General features: G+C 31.6%; 2 protein-coding genes across 2 annotated transcripts; one reads left to right on the forward strand and one right to left on the reverse strand.

Moving 5' to 3' along the window:
- Positions 1 to 4,054: 4,054 nt before the first annotated feature.
- On the forward strand, positions 4,055 to 5,398 carry HELRODRAFT_159014 (hypothetical protein; the record flags this gene model as incomplete). Its single annotated transcript, XM_009010948.1, has 3 exons — positions 4,055 to 5,057; positions 5,127 to 5,200; positions 5,357 to 5,398. The coding sequence occupies 3 exons, from the start codon at positions 4,055 to 4,057 to the stop codon at positions 5,396 to 5,398; spliced, it is 1,119 nt and encodes a 372-aa protein (XP_009009196.1).
- Positions 5,399 to 6,642: 1,244 nt separating this feature from the next.
- On the reverse strand, positions 6,643 to 16,929 carry HELRODRAFT_105374 (hypothetical protein). Its single transcript, XM_009010949.1, has 13 exons — positions 16,730 to 16,929; positions 16,217 to 16,375; positions 15,974 to 16,140; positions 15,623 to 15,718; positions 11,878 to 12,088; positions 11,592 to 11,731; positions 11,149 to 11,269; positions 10,537 to 10,747; positions 9,854 to 10,030; positions 9,643 to 9,744; positions 8,928 to 9,037; positions 8,103 to 8,246; positions 6,643 to 7,762 (listed from the first exon to the last, which is right to left on the reverse strand). The coding sequence occupies exons 1-13, from the start codon at positions 16,793 to 16,795 to the stop codon at positions 7,601 to 7,603; spliced, it is 1,866 nt and encodes a 621-aa protein (XP_009009197.1). The 5' UTR covers positions 16,796 to 16,929; the 3' UTR covers positions 6,643 to 7,600.
- Between the last annotated feature and the right edge of the window lie 1,130 nt (positions 16,930 to 18,059).

Here is an 18,059-nt window from a genome sequence, read left to right on the forward strand (position 1 = left end):
TTACTATGTTTATCAAAGACAAAAAATCGATGTCGTTTACATATACATATAAAAACATGTATAGAAAGTTTTTTTATTATCGTTACGATCGTTACATGTAACTTAAATGAGTTCTGTAATAATTTTAGAAACTTTGACTACATAAGTTTTATTCAATTGTTAGGATTTGAACATTTTTTTTGTAGTATATGTTTTTCTTTTTTTTTTTATTATAATGTATATTTTTATGTATATATATATTTTTGTTTTTTCATATATACTAATTAACGTTAAATAATTTTAGAACTTATTTATATTTTATAAATATGCTATCCAAATTTGTCTTAAAAAACACTACGGTTTATTATTTTGTTTAACACAAATAAAGTTCTGAAATATTATGGTCATTCCAATATTATATCACGACGTAAGAGTGATGACAAACTACCTTGTATATGAAAAATGGCAAAAAAAACGGAACAAGATAACAATTTTTTAAAGTATTTATGCCCGAATTAAATAAATCCAAAAATATCAAAATCAAAACATGGTCAAAATAAATAGTCAATATAACCTAAACATGATGAATAGATTTAAAATCGGCCATTCTAAAATAACCCATTCATGGATATTAAACAAAACAAGATCTCCATTTTGTGAAAAATGTAATACAAAACCAACAATCTTACACATATTAATAGAATGTCAAACAAATAATAAAAAAAGGAAAAAATACCAAATTCCAAAAGATATGCATTAAGATTTTTATACATATTATATATATATATATATATATATATATATATATATATATATATATATGTATAGATATATACGGACACAAAGACGGAACAATACTATATCTACACTGATGATGGCAGTTGATGCCGAAAAGAGCTTTTTTGTAGTAATTACGTTATTAATAATGTTTTGTCAAAAATGTCAAATATTAAAAGTTTTAGATTTAACCTTAATAAACTTCATCAAGACGATAAATTCTCGTTAGAAAAATTGAGAAACTCAACTACAATTTGAATAATGCCAAAAACGCAGTGATCTTATAAATAATTGTATATATATATATATAATATATATATATATATATATATATCATACATCTCTATATATATATATATCTATATCATATATCTCTACTCTACTTTGTTAATTTCTGGTTTGTTCAAAGTGAATACGTAACGCTCATTTAATTAATTTTACGATCTTCAACTTTGTCCAATATAATACTTTTGCGTGTTTTCATTATCGATGATTTTTCTGTTTCTAAATTTATTAGTAGAAAGGATACCAATTGCCCGTTGTCGAATATTTATTATTGGATGTCTTTGTTCTATGAGTATTGAATCGGCTATTTGAAAATTATAATGGTTGTTATTGTAATGTAAGATTTTAACATTGTGGTCCAAAATTTGTCTAGTAACCTTAGTTTTGTGTTTCTCCTTCATGTGATTCTTTATAGCGCCAGTTTGTACGTGCATCATGAGTCTTCTCAATAACTTGGTTGTCGTCATACCAGCATATTCGGAATTGTGGTGCCCACACTCACCAATATTATATTTGAACAAATATATCAGATGGCTATAATCCATTATCAATTCTAGTTTACTAATGCAATTATTTTTCATCATCATTTTTAATACAAAATATGCAAAATAAACTTAAAAACTCAGTATACAACAAAGCAACAAACAAAGGTTTATGCCTCATTGGATATAGTGAATGGTGTCAAATATATTTAGAGAGCACAATCTCTGCATTTTTAAACCGAGCCTATACGCATTCTTCTGATATAGGAAGCAGGAGAACGGAACTAGATAGAATAACTAAATTACTCCGATCTGCTCCATAATCATTAATGGTAAACAAGTGAAACAAGTCAACAACTTCAGTTATCTCGGAATGTATGTAAATGCACGTGAAACAACACATCAACAGCCGTGCAAGTACTTTGCATACTGTGTTCTAATGTCAGCATATGTCCAATCGTAATCACGTTTCTTGAATGCATTGTTATAAATACATTTTTTCATGCACGGAAACCACGTGTTCTGTATATTATTTGATATTTTGGTGCACATTAGTCGAGCTTATTGGTTCATACGTTGCAGCAAACGTAAAAAAACTTTGTACCTTCACAATTTCGTTACACTCTTTGAAAAATGGTTAATAAGCTGTTGTTCTTTATATTTAATAACTTTGAGATTTTGACGAAGTTGAGTTTGTAAAAGTGTTGAATATTTTTAAAATTCAGGACACGCATGAAAGTAAAATATTTATCAAAGAATCAGAATTGCTTTCAATTCGTCAGCCTAAATTAAACAGTAATAATTATTAAATCATTAATGTAATGCCCTGTGCCCTGTGCATGGCGTCAGAGGCATCCGTATAAACAAATGTCAGGGGACAATAGTACTAATGACTACTCTACGACAACACAGCAAAAACTTATTTAAATGAATGTTTTAAAAAAACTGAACCAGAAATAATAAAAAATCATTTTAATTCAGATTTATTTTATTTTATTTGTACGTACATATATGTAACATCCAACATTATCATCTTCACAGCTAATCAATGAAGCACAATCTAAAGTTTTTGTTCCAACCATCCTATCATCGGCTAATGTCATAGAACATGTAATCGACCTATATCTTTAAAAGGCGTTTAACCGTGACGTTTCAATGTTTTAAAGAATCCCAATCGAAAGCCTTATTGCAATTATTGTAAGTAAATCACTCAATGAAAATATGAATACATATTTAATCTTTTTCAGCAAATTAAAACAAATATATTTCACTTCCTGTCATTTGCTCTGGGCCAAGAATTTGGAATGAAATGATCAACAAAAGCCTTAAACCAAGAATCTTCAAATTTCCAAAAAAATTTTCTTGGCCAACGATTTGAATACATTATCAAAAGAAATTAATTCATCCAAAAATTATAACTGTTATATTAAATTTAAATTGCGTAGTATCAATATAAAGACTGTTCATGTTGTTCATAAGTACATTTGTCAGTGATTTGCTGTTGTAAATGTGTAAACAGGTGACCGGTAGAAATAATTTAATCTATCGAGATCGAATAGTTTCTAGTTAAAACGTTGGAGTCGAATGAAAATTTACCAGAAACCCTGCTCCGCTTAAAATGTCTGATAGGCTTTCTCTTTACATTAAAATGCTGACATTATATTTTGTTAGAGTTAGTATTGGAAACATTTTGTTTTATATTTGATGCGTTATGTAATATAATACGCGGATTGTAATTTATTTCTGTGAATGTTAAAAACTGTTGCAATAACTTTTAATATGGTTGGAACTTTATTTTGGTCTTTAAGGTTTGCATATTAATTATAAATAATTGTATTAAAAGTTCGCCATTGAAGCGATCACGTGGGTAAAAGAAATTAGATAGACAAATGGTACTCTAGCCTGCCTCTTAATAATTATTTAGTTAATTAAACACCTGAGTTTCATCAATTTCTTTGAAAAGCACCTGGAAACTTGTTTTAATTATTTTTTCAAGTGGCGTGTGTAGCTGATTAAGATTAATTTCCAATTGTACATTTTTCCGCCTGTTTTTTAAGCATTTTTTTTTACAACCAACCTTGATAACATGCGTAAAATATGACGCTTTTAACAACATATTTGTAGATAATTTTGTCAACGGCTTGTTGCGGTAGTTACAAACAGACATTCGGAAATAAATCACGTCTTTATCTTAAAAGCTATTTGTTTGCTTTTTGTTTACTATGACTTGTGTTTCCGTTTAATATCGCACAAGATGATGCAAGCAAACATGCATATGCTACGCCGCATACATACGTACGTAGTCTGTACGGTGCCCGTCGAAACAATGCACGCATGCACGCAAAGCAGGCTTTTATAACTACGGAGATCCATGGTTCTCAGGCTGTTTCGTTTGTCGATACTGAACTGACCGTTCAATATAATGTCATTGTACGCTTGTCTTCAAAACCTTGCAGTTTTTTTAATTTTTAATGATAAATTGTTAGTTTTGTTAACTCATAGTTATCAACATTAATAAATTAGATCGCAAAATGTTGACAATATCTGAATTATACAAACATGACATTGCTGATAATTCAATATTTATTCTCGAATATCCGTCCAGTTATCCTGAACATTTTGAAAAAAGCGAATACATCGTAAACAAAAGTAAATACACGCTAGATGATCATTACAGGGAACATGACTACGAGTCGAATAGAATAGAAAAACCTCATCGTAATTTAGCGGTTATGGGCAACAAAGCTAGAGTCTACGTTGACCAGAAGCCAAGTGAGCTGCTAGTAGAACATTGGAGAAAGAAACTTTCAAACGAAACATTAAGGTACGGTCAGCTTGGTGAAAAGGTGACCCACGTTTGCTTGTTTCCGTTAGAAGTTTTGTCATCTAAATTGCACTCAGTCAATCCGGATGCTCACTACCACGTTCATTCAAAAAAATTCATCGAAGAAATTCCGTGTAGACAAGCAGATACCTTATCTGAACTTGAATTTCCTTGCGTCTTGAAGGTTTGTAGATCATCTGGAGGTCATGGGACCTGGGTTCTTCAGGACCGCAGCCAATTTGATTATTGGAATAAAAATATTCAAGAAACTATGCCAAACGCCGATTTAACTGTAACTAAATATGTCGAAAACGTTGTGGCAAACTTCTGTTGTCATGTTTATCTCTTTAAAAATGGTCAATGGAGGTGGATTGGAGTCACCGAAAAAATCCTAAACCATGAAATTTGGGTCGGTGCTTTTGTGGAAATGGATAAACAGGTAGCACACGAAAAATTGACTCACGAAACAATCAAGCCCGTTTTAAAAGCTCTTCACGAAAAAAGTTATTTTGGAATAGTTGGCATCGATGTGTTGGTGGATGAGACAGCTAAGCAATATGTTATCGATATTAACCCACGCATCGTCGGCTCGACACCACTGCTGTTATCAGCCATTGAATTGCAGAAGAAAGGATGGAGTGCCGGCATGTTCTTCACCGACGTTAAATTCTACAATACAACTCTTATTGAAATTATTGACAATGCAGAAGGTGTCAAAAATGGAGAAGTAATAATTTATTCATTTATTCAAAAAAGTAATGTTTCAATTTGCCAACTAGCTGTTTTTGCTGAAAACATTACTTCCTGTCAGAAGTTGAAAAAATTGTTCATGGTCGCAATAAATGGAAATCAAGTGATTGATGATTAACAATTTTTTAAATTATCATTCAATTTTTTTTATCTGCTTGAGCCAATGATTCTACTTTTTTACATATCAACGAGCTAATCAGCTTATACCCACCAAACATTTTTTATAGAAATTTTTTCAAACATAATATTTAAATTTTAGGCTTTACTAGATCTTCTTTTAGACTTAAAAGCCAACACATAAACATCATGTTAGATCAAAGTTAAAATTTCATTATTAAACTGTAACTTTTTATTTCTGTAAATTTTGATATTTAAGCGACAGTAGATGGATGAACCGTTTGCTTTCAATGAAATTATAATTTAAGCTTGTTTATGAAATAAATAGCATCATTTACAGAATGTTTCAAAGCAGAATATATCTACTATTGATCGCTAACTTTTATTTCAAAATTCGTGCCTCCGTTTTAAGATAGTTAAGTGCTTCTCGTAATGAAATTTTTGTTTCATATCGTGTGTCCGTCAAATTTTGATCCTCAAAATTATTTTTAATTACATTTTTTATACAGTCTTACTTAAGGATCACATTTATGGTCAACTTTTCAGCATGCTATCTAAGTAATACGGTAGCACTTTTCTATATTGCAAATAATCCTATTTTATATTTCTAAATAATGCAGTTTGATTTAATTAATGAAACGATTTAATGTTAGGCGAAGCATGTCTTGTCCTGTAAAGCTAAAATGTAATGCACACTCAAGGGCCGGAAAACTTATAACATTATCAAGTAATGGATGTTGCATGTTACTTTTTCAAAAACGTGGCATGGACATTGTCATGGAAGCCATGAAACTTTGACAATGAAAATTAAACTGCACACTTTTGTGCTAGTTATTCAACAATTATATTTATAAATATAAAAGCCATCAAAGTTAGGAAAGAACCAACTCTTACCATGCCACGAACTATCTTTACACGCAACATCCATCTAAAAACAATCTGACACCATTGGTTTAAACATCAAAATGAACAGTAAAAAAGCGCGTTTTGAATTTTGTAGACTTTAAACATCTAACAACGTGGTTCCAAACATTCTGTGATTTACAAACATTATTTTATTTTTGTCCGCTTCCCTCTTCATTCATAGTCTTCATTTTAGAAATGCGTTTTAAAGACTTCAAGTTAACTTCAAAACGTAGCATGGAATTAAAAATAAGACATGTTTAATTAAATTATTTACTCTACAAAACCATTAAAACTTTGTCCGATGTTTTGTTGCTTTGTTATTGTATACCACATTTAACAAATTTATTATTCAATATTATGTCATATTTTGTTTACACATTTTTTTACTTTAAAATTTAAAAACATTAAAATGGTTTTTTAATTTAATATTTCAATATTATAATTTAATAATACAATATTATGTCATATTTTGTTTACACATTTTTCTTACTTTAAAATTTAAAAACATTAAAATGGTTTTTTAATTTAATAGTTAATAAAACTTAATATCGTTTTTCCATTAAAAAGGTTGTGTTGATTTATTAAAAAAATGAACAAATGGTTATCACAAGGGGTTACAATTAAAATATATTATATCGTCATTCATAGTAATAAACATTAAAATCAAGAAAATAAATTTGATTGTTGCGTTAAATAATCAGGGAAAACTGTTGGGAATGTTCACACATAAAATCAATCGGCGCTAAAATGAAGAGACATCATCATATCAATTGAATATCAATTAAAAGTAATTTTTGAGACATTTTTAATGCTTTTACTTGAATGATAGCAAAAACATATTTTTGTAGTACAATGTAACACTGAGACGTTCAACTGTTTTGAAACACGAGCAAACAAGGTTTCGACGCGGACCAATCAGTGTAAAGTTGGGCCAGCAATCAACTACAATTCAACTACGATGCTACTTAAGTTGTAAAAATGATCACTGGTTAATTAATATCCAACTTGAGAGCAAAAATGTTAGAGGCCACATTGAATGGAGATGTCAAGTTAGGCAACGTTACGTTGAAATAATTTGCATGCTTAGAAATATGGACACCAGATATTTAATATCTAAATAATAGTGGCATCTTCTATGTAAACACTATAACACGATAAACACAGTCAAAAATCATAATTAAAATGCAATATAATTTTGTTAAAACTTCTTCATTGTATACAAAAAATCTGCAAAATGCATCTTTCAAAATAAAGTTAAACTTAAAGAAATTAAGCGTAGGAATAAACATAAAAAGAAGCATCAGAATGGTACATATGCGACAGATTCAAGTGGAGGCATATTTTATCATGAATCACGATGCACAATGAAATGAAATCATCCAACACAGAACAATAACGTAAAAATATAAAATCATTTGCAAATCGTCACATCAACCTACATTACATGACATCAAGTTACAACACGTTACATCACATCACATCAACGTTTTTGTGCTGGTTGGTAATCTCTAATCATGAGGCACGCAAATATCGTGAGGACCATCTTGGACTTCACTTCGACGATGTCTTCAGGAAGTGCGTAAACGCGAGCTCCGATCTTACGAGCGGCTGATATGGCGTACTGCGCGTTCGACAGTTTCTCCTGCGAAGTGTTTTCAATAATACTTTCATAGCAATTTAGTTAGCATGAGGAATGTAAATATGAAATATGTAACAGTCACAGTGATGCAGTTGTTAATTCGTGGTTAATTGAAACCAGCCAAAATCTCATCATCCAATTTAACAATATGTCTAACTATCATCATCTACTGAAACTCAACGCGTCTATCGCTATCACCATAAGCATCAATCAACATCTTTAACAACATCATCTAAAAATTTCATCAAAAAATTAGCGCGTTGCTTTGAAAAACACACCACCACCACCACTACCACAACCACCACTACAAGCGTAGACAACGGCACCACCACCGCCGCCTCACTTCTTCACTATCTCCCTGTTTGACGAGATCGTAATTTATGCTGCCCGGCTTGCAGGCGTCCACAAGGTCAAGGACGACACGTCCAGACGAGATGGTGGGGTCGTTGAAACCTGTTATTCTCCTCGACTTGCCTGCTCCCTGCAACTGAACGGTACAATCAGATGATGCGGTCAGGCGCACTATTACAATTATATCTTAACTGTCTTTCTAGTCACATGTCCTACCCATAATAACTACGATATAACAACGTTTTTTCATCATCTCAATCATCTTCAATATCGACCATCAATATAGAAAAACTTCCTTCAAATTAAATCAAACCCATTCTTTCAACTTTTTCACCGGACCTTTTAGAATATTACCACACGTGCATAACATCAAGCTGTGCAACTTTCTGACATAATTAATAATTGGCAATTGTTACACTTTTTCGTCATTTTTTTGTAATCTTTAAGTGTAATTTTAATATTAAGTAATTAGATAATATGAAACATGAGAGCAAATTAAAAGATAAGTTGAATATTTAAAATAAGTTGTTCAAAAAAATTACAATATGTCTATCAATTAAAATGCGTGGATCAAATCCGAGATCAAATCCGATACATCAAACTAGCCATCAACTAGCCACCAGCATCTCTCTACTGCTTCTCTTACTCTCCTCTCATCATAAAATACAACAACGGACGAAAACCGAAAACCAGACAAATAAATAACACACCTAATACAACACACACGCACACACGCGCACACACACACACACACACACACACACACACACACACACACACACACACACACACACACACACACACAGAGCCTACCGACCTTATTGTTGACCCACGTGACAATCTCACTCTCCAAAACGGGATGGCCAGTACCAGCCAGTGTCGTCAGCATACTCAAGGTGTAAGCTTTCATCAACTGCCACACCAGGGCTGCCAAGAAACCAGCAAGATACAATAAACACATTTTTTATGGTAAACGACTGGCTTATGCAAGCGTATTGCACATTTGACAGACATGAATATGATTGTAGGTAACATGTAACATAACCGATGTAACACATATTCTCTTAAATGAGTGCTGAAGTTTATTTTCAATTGAAATAATAATTGAGTCATTTACAGAGGAATAACTTTACAACATAAAATACATTTAGCATTTTTAATTAAATTTCAAATTTATATAAATTATAATTTATGTAGAATATATTTTATTGCAATTATATTTTATTCACTATACTCGATTCCAATGATATCGTAAAGATACAAATGAATCATAGACGTATAGAACTAGTATTCTCTATACATGGATAAGCGCTATCTTAATTAATGATGTTGCTTAGAAACATCTGACTGGCGCCAGTGGAATGAAAACGTCTCACCGTCTTTAACACTGTTGACTAAATGATCGTGAACAGTGAAAACCAATCCATGCGACTAGATATTTAAATGTACGAAGTTATAACAATGTCCTCTCAAGCAAACATCAAGCGAAACAGACTGTGCAAAGGAACCAACAAACAAATTAATAAACGAACCCAAGGTGAGAGTCTCATTGCCGTCGTAAATGTTTTTCCCATCAATGCCCACCAGAGAGAACTTGCACTCCCTGCCCAACTCCACGGCGTAATTACAATTTTCTTCAAATTTATTTTATAATTATTTACAATTTTTTATTCATATATGGACGCAAACCTTAAACCGAACTGCAATTAGCAATTGTCGTTAAAAAAAAAAAAAACTAGCAACCTATCTTCTCCATCATGGCTTTCATCTTGTTGAACTTCTTGATGACTTTATTCCAGTTGACAGTTCCTGATTTGATGATGTCATAAAGTTGGAAGATGATGAGGCCATCCGTCAGGTCGCTGTATATCCTGCTGACGTATGGGGACACTCCGATGCTGTTCATCCAGTTGCGATACACTGAGCAGGCAACATTGAATATCAATCTTAAAAAACTTGTTATAAACCGAGAAAATAATTAATTAATTAATTCTTAATTAATTAACTTGACATCTAAATTTCATTCCTTGGACCAAACGTTATTTCTTAACTTATAATACGCAAGTTATAAATTTTGATTAATTTGTTTTTAATAAAATACCTAAGCCTTTCTTTTTATTGGTTTTTAATCAAGAGTTTTTTCCTATAAATTTCTATATAAAAATTGGATAACAACAAATTTCAATTCGACAGATAATCAAAGATCTGATTAAGTTATTTATCAATACCTATCATTATAATTTAATAATCATAAAAGATCAATTATAAATTTAGACAAAACAACCAATCAATCATTCTATCAAAATCATACTAGTGGTCTATCTTATTTGAAAACAAACATAAGATACTCTGGAATGAGTGGCCCCACGTTTTATTTCACATCCAACATCATGAAGCACCAATCATTCCATCATTGCATTACAGACTTTTTTCTTCCCTGGTCTCCGGGTGAATTTCACTGAGGTCGATGTTTGGTGCCTGATCCAGTGCAGGATACATGTTGAAGAGGTTAGCGACGAACGCCAAGTTTAATTTGTAGTTACCTCTGACAACATCATCGGGGGACACAAAGGCTCTGCATTGAATCTTCTCTGCTTCCTGCAACATTCGTTCTGCTCTCTGGTGCAGGTCATGTTCCTGGCGGTTGTTGGCAATTGTTGAAGTGATGAAAAAAAAATATGTTCCATCATAAAATTGAAAAAAAGCTGACCGATTGCAACAAATGATGTAAAATACATTACAATGAATTAACATGACAGAATTAGCCTGAATAGACATGATTTGAATGAAGTGCAACAGCAGTTGTGTATAAAGCTCAGTCAACTGAAATTAATTTGTACATGATTTGAAAGATTAAATATGGTTTAACATTGCAATAAGTAGACATTAAAGATAAAAACATACGTTACTATCGCAACCACATTTTTCATATCAAAACTTCATTAGTTAGTTAAAAATTTTAAACAAGAAACAGTTTCGTATATTGGTGTGGTAAGACTCAAACTAGAAAATATATGAATCTTCATGAAATAACCAACATGTTCAGCGTGAGTGGTGATGCCAGAATCAGGGGGTGCAATTTGATGGAGGAGGTGAATGTAGGCCACCGAGTCCTTTATGTCGCCCGTCAAGTTTGCTATTTGTCGACCACAGTTTGATCTGAGTAAATGTTTAACACTATTCAAATATACACACGCAAATTTAAACACATCACGCTATAATTGTGACACGTTCATATTGTGTCATCGTCATTATTTCTTATGTATCGGCTGATAAATTTTTAGACTAAAAAAATGTAAATGATGCGGATGTCTGTCTACTGTTTACATCGTTTGTCGATGCTCGCTCATCAATGCTTAGAAATGTTTACTGGACAATTCGATTGTGAGAAATGAAAATTTTGTATGAAGTGATTGATTTCAATGAAAAAAAACGCGTAACGCGCATTGTCATAATGAGGAGAGAATGAAGAGACAAACACCTTGCAAGGTGATAGTTGACCCATCTGATGAGGATCTGCTCAGGAGACAACTTCATGAAGTCCTCCAAACTTTCTCCATCAAGTAGCAGAGCTGCCAGGCCTGGGTGGTTGTGCAGGTCAATGTTCGCCAACAAGCCGTACTGTTCGTTATTAACATTAAAATTAACATCTATCACTACAAAAGAGTTCTAACCAATGTTGATTATGTTGGTAACAAGTTATGTATTTGACATTTTCAACCCACTCGTTTAAAAAATAATCAAAGTAATAAAATATAAGAACCTACTCTAATAATCTGCCAGAGCAGGCCAAGGACCAAGTGAGGTTTGCCAGCGTAGAGGTCATCTGGGCCAATGTTTATAATGTTGCATCCAATAGATGACGCAGAGTTCAAAGCCAGATTTAAATTCTCGTGTATCTGGTAGATGCTCAACTTGGCAGCTCTGTTGATGGTGCGCTCGTCAACTGTGCCCGGTTGGGAATTGTTCACAAGTTTGCTGTCAGTTGGCAAGTTAATTTTCGTACTATCAAAATTGTTCACAATATTTTAAAATGGTTGCGTTCAAAATAGTCCATTTGAGAAGAAGCATTTTTTATGTGAATCCTGTGGAAAATATAATTTTTTACCTCCCGTGGTGATAAATCGAACTCATCAAAAAAATATTCGTAATTAGAGTTTAGTTAATTTAATCATCAAACTACTTTTGGAACTTGTTCAAAAAGTGTTTCTAAAAATCACCCAGAAACTTGAATGAAGAGATAATTTGAAATAGAACCCTCAACGCTTATGATTGATAAACAAATCGTCAACAAGCCACTCAACTAATTTAATGCAATCGACAGAAGTGGTTGTAATAAATAAATCAGCAAATTAATTCAGATGGTTTTCAAGAGCCTCGTTTGAAATAAACATTTCACGACAGGTTCAAAACGAATCGACATCAACATTTGACGTGTATATGACGTATGATTACACGGCTCTCTGAGTAAATAAAAACGTGTGTCCGGCGCATTGAGAGTAGTATACATTAGGCGTTCATTCTGTGTAGAGAATGCAAACAATCTCCATGACGCTTACAAGCATGATAAGGCGAACAAACAAATGAATCACGTAAGAACCTCGTAACAAAACACTAGAACAGACAACAACGTGCAACCAGCTACACAATTGCATAAAATTTGCATACATAGCACGGTGTATATTCAGAAGTAAATCGTAGTCATCGTCATTCCCATCTATGCAGCTAAACAAATTTAAAGAACTAACAAAGAATAGTTTGGAGAAAATCAATATAATGATATCACGTTTTAAATAATTACACATAAATAAAATAACGCATGAACAAAGAAACAAGCAGTGATGGTCATGAAATGAACAAAATTGAAATCATCCTCATTAGTCATCAGTCTAGCCATTATAATTATTTAATGCCTTTGCTACAGAACAAACTATGATTTAATGAAACTCGTTGAATCTAACGCAGTGAAACACAACGTCATTCATATCATATGGCAACCGCAAGAGACAGCAACAACGTTGCAGTACCGACCAGCAGCACAATTAAGGTACTATTAAATTAGAAATCACTGATTACTAATGGAATGGAACGCATAATAAACTTCTAAATACAAACTTATTGTTGTGGATTGTGCTTAAAAACATCTCATTTTTAAATTTTTGAGGTTTAAAAACAAAAGGTGGTGTTTGATACGGTGCAATTAAGACTCAATTTTATTATAATGTTACCTGTACGCAACGATAAACTCAATCCTACCAATCTGACTAATAATGATTAACTCAATAGTGCTGAGGCTTTGGTGATGATGCTTTGGTTGTTTGGTGATGACGCTTAGATTATAATGATAACGTTGTTTTTTAATACTGGCGAGGATAATAAATTAAACCGAATAAAATTATATGGATCGTTAAAATGGCGAAATTGGCGAAACAAATATAGAAATCGATATTGCTGATGGTATTGATGGGATGATTAGGCAAGTTAGCTAAGACGGTGTAAGCGTCATGTCACGCGCCGTTCGTTGCCATTGCGAGATGACCTGTTTCAAATGCAGTCTGAAACTAAAAAAACTGTCATACGTCATGTGATGTGTTGCTTAAGTGTACGTACCAATGCGTGTGTACGCTGTGTGGTGCAGATGTACATACAACCTCTGTGGCACTGAAGCTCTGTAGGTATGGAAGGTTACCTTATTCATGGAGCAGTTCTCAGTTGGTCAAAGATATAATGGCATCAGTAAATAAGGACGATTGCAGCTATAATTTAAAAACAATTTAACAGATTAAATATATGGCGTGGTGTGGTGTAGTGTAGCCAACTGTGAATCCGGTAAAATGAAAACTTTTCTAAAAGTATTTGTATGAATTACATATATAAACACAAACATTTTTCATTCATTTTCAAAGTTTATTCATAATCAACAACATATCAAATAAGTGAATAAAAGTTATGAAGTTGAATATGCGGAGACTGTATGTCTTGTATATATAAATATATAGTAGATATAACGCGTTAACCGATATTTTTCGCTAATTATCTACAGGAATAAGGATGCGAGGTGTGATCATCATGAAGTAATTAAAATGAGCTAAGATGATGATGGTGATCATAATAAACAAAACCAAAACCACTAGCACATCTATCAACTATGCCTAGAGCTTGAAAGGAGACCTCACTAATAATAAACTACAACACTCACAAACTGCAGGCTGCTAATTATGTGAATAAGTGAGCTACTGGTGTCAGCTATTTCAAGAAAGAATTTGTAACTATCATCATCATTGTCGTCATCATTGCTATCATAACCACCGTGAATGACTACTTTATAAATAAACATGACGGGTGTTCATCGTACTTAACCTGCATGCTCAAGTAAGTTTTTTTTATAAGCAGCATCAAATCACCCAACTAAACAAACTCTTTCAATTACTAAAAGCATAAGAAATGACTTTCTTAATTCAAACGTTTGAAAAGTAATTCGTCGAAATCTTGAAATAACTTACAACGAAATATCGCTCTGGGCTACTCAACGATAATTTTCAAGTTAGGAATTCAAGATTATAAAGACTGACTAAACTTCTATGCTAACCAGAGAATAATAACTTTTCTACCAAGTTCTACCAAGGTTTTTCAATAACTTTTGAAAAGCATAGAAAATTTTGATCAGTGATAAGTTTCGCTCAGCCATAGCCTCCAATGTTTGGGCTGGACACGAGAGACAGGCGCGGTGTGGAGATTGATTTCAGGTGCATCTTCACTGATATACGATTTTATTTTTTAATTTTTATTGTTTTTAAGCTTGCGCTTTTTTGAAGTTTGCCGCGTTTCGGTTATATTAAAATACTCTATATCTGCATATTTCTGTTTTCAAATTTTAATCTTGTCAGATTTATTGCCTCTAAGTATGCCAGCTTTTTTATTTATTGGCCGTAAATGGTACGTTTGTTTTACGTTATTTGAAAATTTATAGTTACGCTTTAGCATTTCATTGCTGAGTAGATTCCTTTCTTCAAACTTTTGAAAGTAAAATTTGTATTTAATCATTCAATTTTATGAAAATCAATCTGGCATGCGCAAATAAAGTGATGAATATTGTACATGTGAATATACCCATAATATGATATACAGCATAACACAAAAGTGAACAAAATTATCATGAAATATTAACTTAGCTAGCACTATAATAGCAAGACTAATTGCTAATTGAAGTAGAAACATTACATTGAAAGAAGCAGACTGCTAAAAGCTAAAAATAATAAACATTTAAAAACATTTGAGAAAACAAATTACAAATAATGCTATATATAAAATTATAAATAACAACAGCAATCTGTTGGAGATAACAGTTGTTTGAAAACAAATTAAATTGTTTAATTTTCCTTATAAAGAGTATTCCAATGAACCAAATACATTAAATATGATTTGAATAATTAATTTATTATTATTATATGCTGCTAAAAATTATGCAGTAGAAATTTCAATAAAAAATTTAGGAAAAATATTTTGACTAACCAATAAAGGACACCATCATTACACTTTGTAAACAACTCATTATTATCTGGATTAATTGGTAGGTACTTTTTACATTCAGGATCTTCTCCAAAATTCCTAAAATTTTTTTTAAATGTTGGCATTACTGCAAAATGTTGATAAGCATACGCATGACAAAACAAGAGCAAGTGTTTTCAAACAACTTCTCTAAACTAACTCTTACGTAACCAAACAAGCCAATAAAGATATTTCCAAAATTGGAACCATTAAAAAATAAAATAAACCAAAGCTAACAGCAAACAAAATAAATAAACTTGAATTAAAATATTTCAATTCATACAAATTTTCAAATCAAATGAACTCCATACTAACTTATTGATCCAATTGGCAAATGCAACTTGTTCTTCATTTCTGACAGTGTGTGTTGTCCCTTCAGCTGATGTCTGGGACATGCCTCCAAATGTTGTTATGCCAGACTTTTTAACCAACGCAGGAAGTTTGGAAGAAAAATCAAAATCATGCTTCAATTCTGCATATAGCTAAAATAATTTCAAACCGAATTACAATTTTGTAAATGAAAAGCAGCTAACTGCAACTTATTTCAAACAAACAAACCTTTTTGAATTCTTCAAAATTTAACTGATCATCTCTAATAATAGTATCATGTTTTTCGATAAGTTGCCTAACTTTGTAACCTGGCAATTTTATGTTAACTGCATTCAAAACTTCTTGTAACTCTGAAGCCTTTATGGAACCATCCCCATTTATATCAACCTATTGTTGTATAATTAACAAAACTATTAATTTGAAAATTTAAATTTAATAAATTTTACATTGCACAGCCAAAGCATTGCCCTCTACAAAAGTTTATGTAGTCTTAAAAAATCAAAATCACAGGGGCAAAAATTTAAAGTAAATCTCATAATTTCAAATACAAAAAAGGTTGTTGATAAAACATCAAATTAATTTAATTATTTAAAAATAATAAATGCAATCTTGCAAAAATTAAACATTGAGTTCGTAATCAATGAAATCATAAAATGTTCACAAGGAATGAAATGTTTTAAAGTGTTATATAAAAAAATTAAATTTAATAAAATTGTAATGAAAATAAAAAAGAAAACTTACAGCTTGGAAGGCTGTCGTGATTTCCTCAATCTCTTCCTTTGACAATGTTACAGTTTTGGCGGACATTACGAAAAAAGCACTATTTATTTATTAATAAAATTAAAACTGACAAATTTAATTAATTAAAAATATTAAAATAAAATAAACTGCCTTTTAAAACAAATGATAATTTCAAAAATTTCTCAGAATTCCGGATAACAGTCATTTGATAAATGTGACAAGAATATTATATATATATAATTATATATATATATATACATTTATTTAAGTATATGTGTATAATTGTATATTATATAAATATATATAAGATATATGCAATACGTATAGCACTGCAGCGTACAATTATATAAAAACAATATATATTCATTTGTATGCTGCTAGATCATTCATATGTCATGTCACCGATGTCTGTGTGCATGTGCGTGTGCTGAATCACACCATAATGGTGTAGTATTCTAACTCTGGTAGGTCATTATATAAAATGTATACATATATATTCGTGTAATATACATATATTTGTTTATGTATGGATCTATATATATCATATATAGATCCATACATAATATATATATATATATATTTTGCACCTTGTCTTTCAAACTAAATTATTTTTAGTGCTGGCCTGGCTGCTAGCACCATATAATGTTGACGCCGTGTAAAACGAATGCCATGTGATGCGACAAATAACATGAATTCTTAACAAAATCGTTATCCCAAATGAATCGGCATTTCTTATAATTAAATTAATTTATAATTAAATTAATTTACTTACTAATGGTTTTCCAGAAAAAATGGCTTCTCGATGAAAAATAAAATTACCTCATTTTTAATCATTGTTTAAAAAGTAGCGGAGAGAATTCATTCTCTCCTTACTCAAACTGGAAACAACTACCCCCTTCCCTTTCTTGTAGACACTTCTTGTTCATTAAAACTTCACTCATTCACTGTAAGCGAAAATCATACACACATTATTTTCTAAGTACTTAAACATAAAAGCCCGGTTTACGATCAGTCTTTTCGCTCTCACTTTTTCGTATTTTTTGTTAAATAATAACACTAATTCTGCTGTTGCTTTTTTGACACCTTTCTCTGAAACTCTCTAACTTCTTCTCTAACTATTTTTCCATTATTTATGAAGTTCAGAGCGCATCTGTTTGCAAAATTCATTGAGGAGCGCTTTTGAACATCGCGGAAATGGCTTTTTAGAAACATATTGATTGCTTGATTGAATGACGCAGGAAAATTCTAGGCGGTACAGGCTTAGTCGATTGACTATAGCTGACATATCTAATATAATAACACAAACGCTTCCAGATTATTTAGATCAATT

Source organism: Helobdella robusta (genome assembly GCF_000326865.2).
Source record: "Helobdella robusta unplaced genomic scaffold HELROscaffold_1, whole genome shotgun sequence".
Taxonomy (NCBI): Eukaryota; Metazoa; Annelida; class Clitellata; order Rhynchobdellida; family Glossiphoniidae; genus Helobdella; species Helobdella robusta.

Bases quoted from the DNA above. Each gene is read 5' to 3' on its own strand.
- HELRODRAFT_105374 (XM_009010949.1), bottom strand. From the start codon at position 16,795: ATGTCCGCCAAAACTGTAACATTGTCAAAGGAAGAGATTGAGGAAATC. The intron at 10,748-11,148 runs GTTGGTTATTTC...AACAACCGCCAG, and splicing joins TCACCACTCACGCTGAACAT to GAACATGACCTGCACCAGAG. The intron at 9,745-9,853 runs GTTGCTAGTTTT...ATAAATTTGAAG, and splicing joins AGCCATGATGGAGAAGATAG to AAAATTGTAATTACGCCGTG.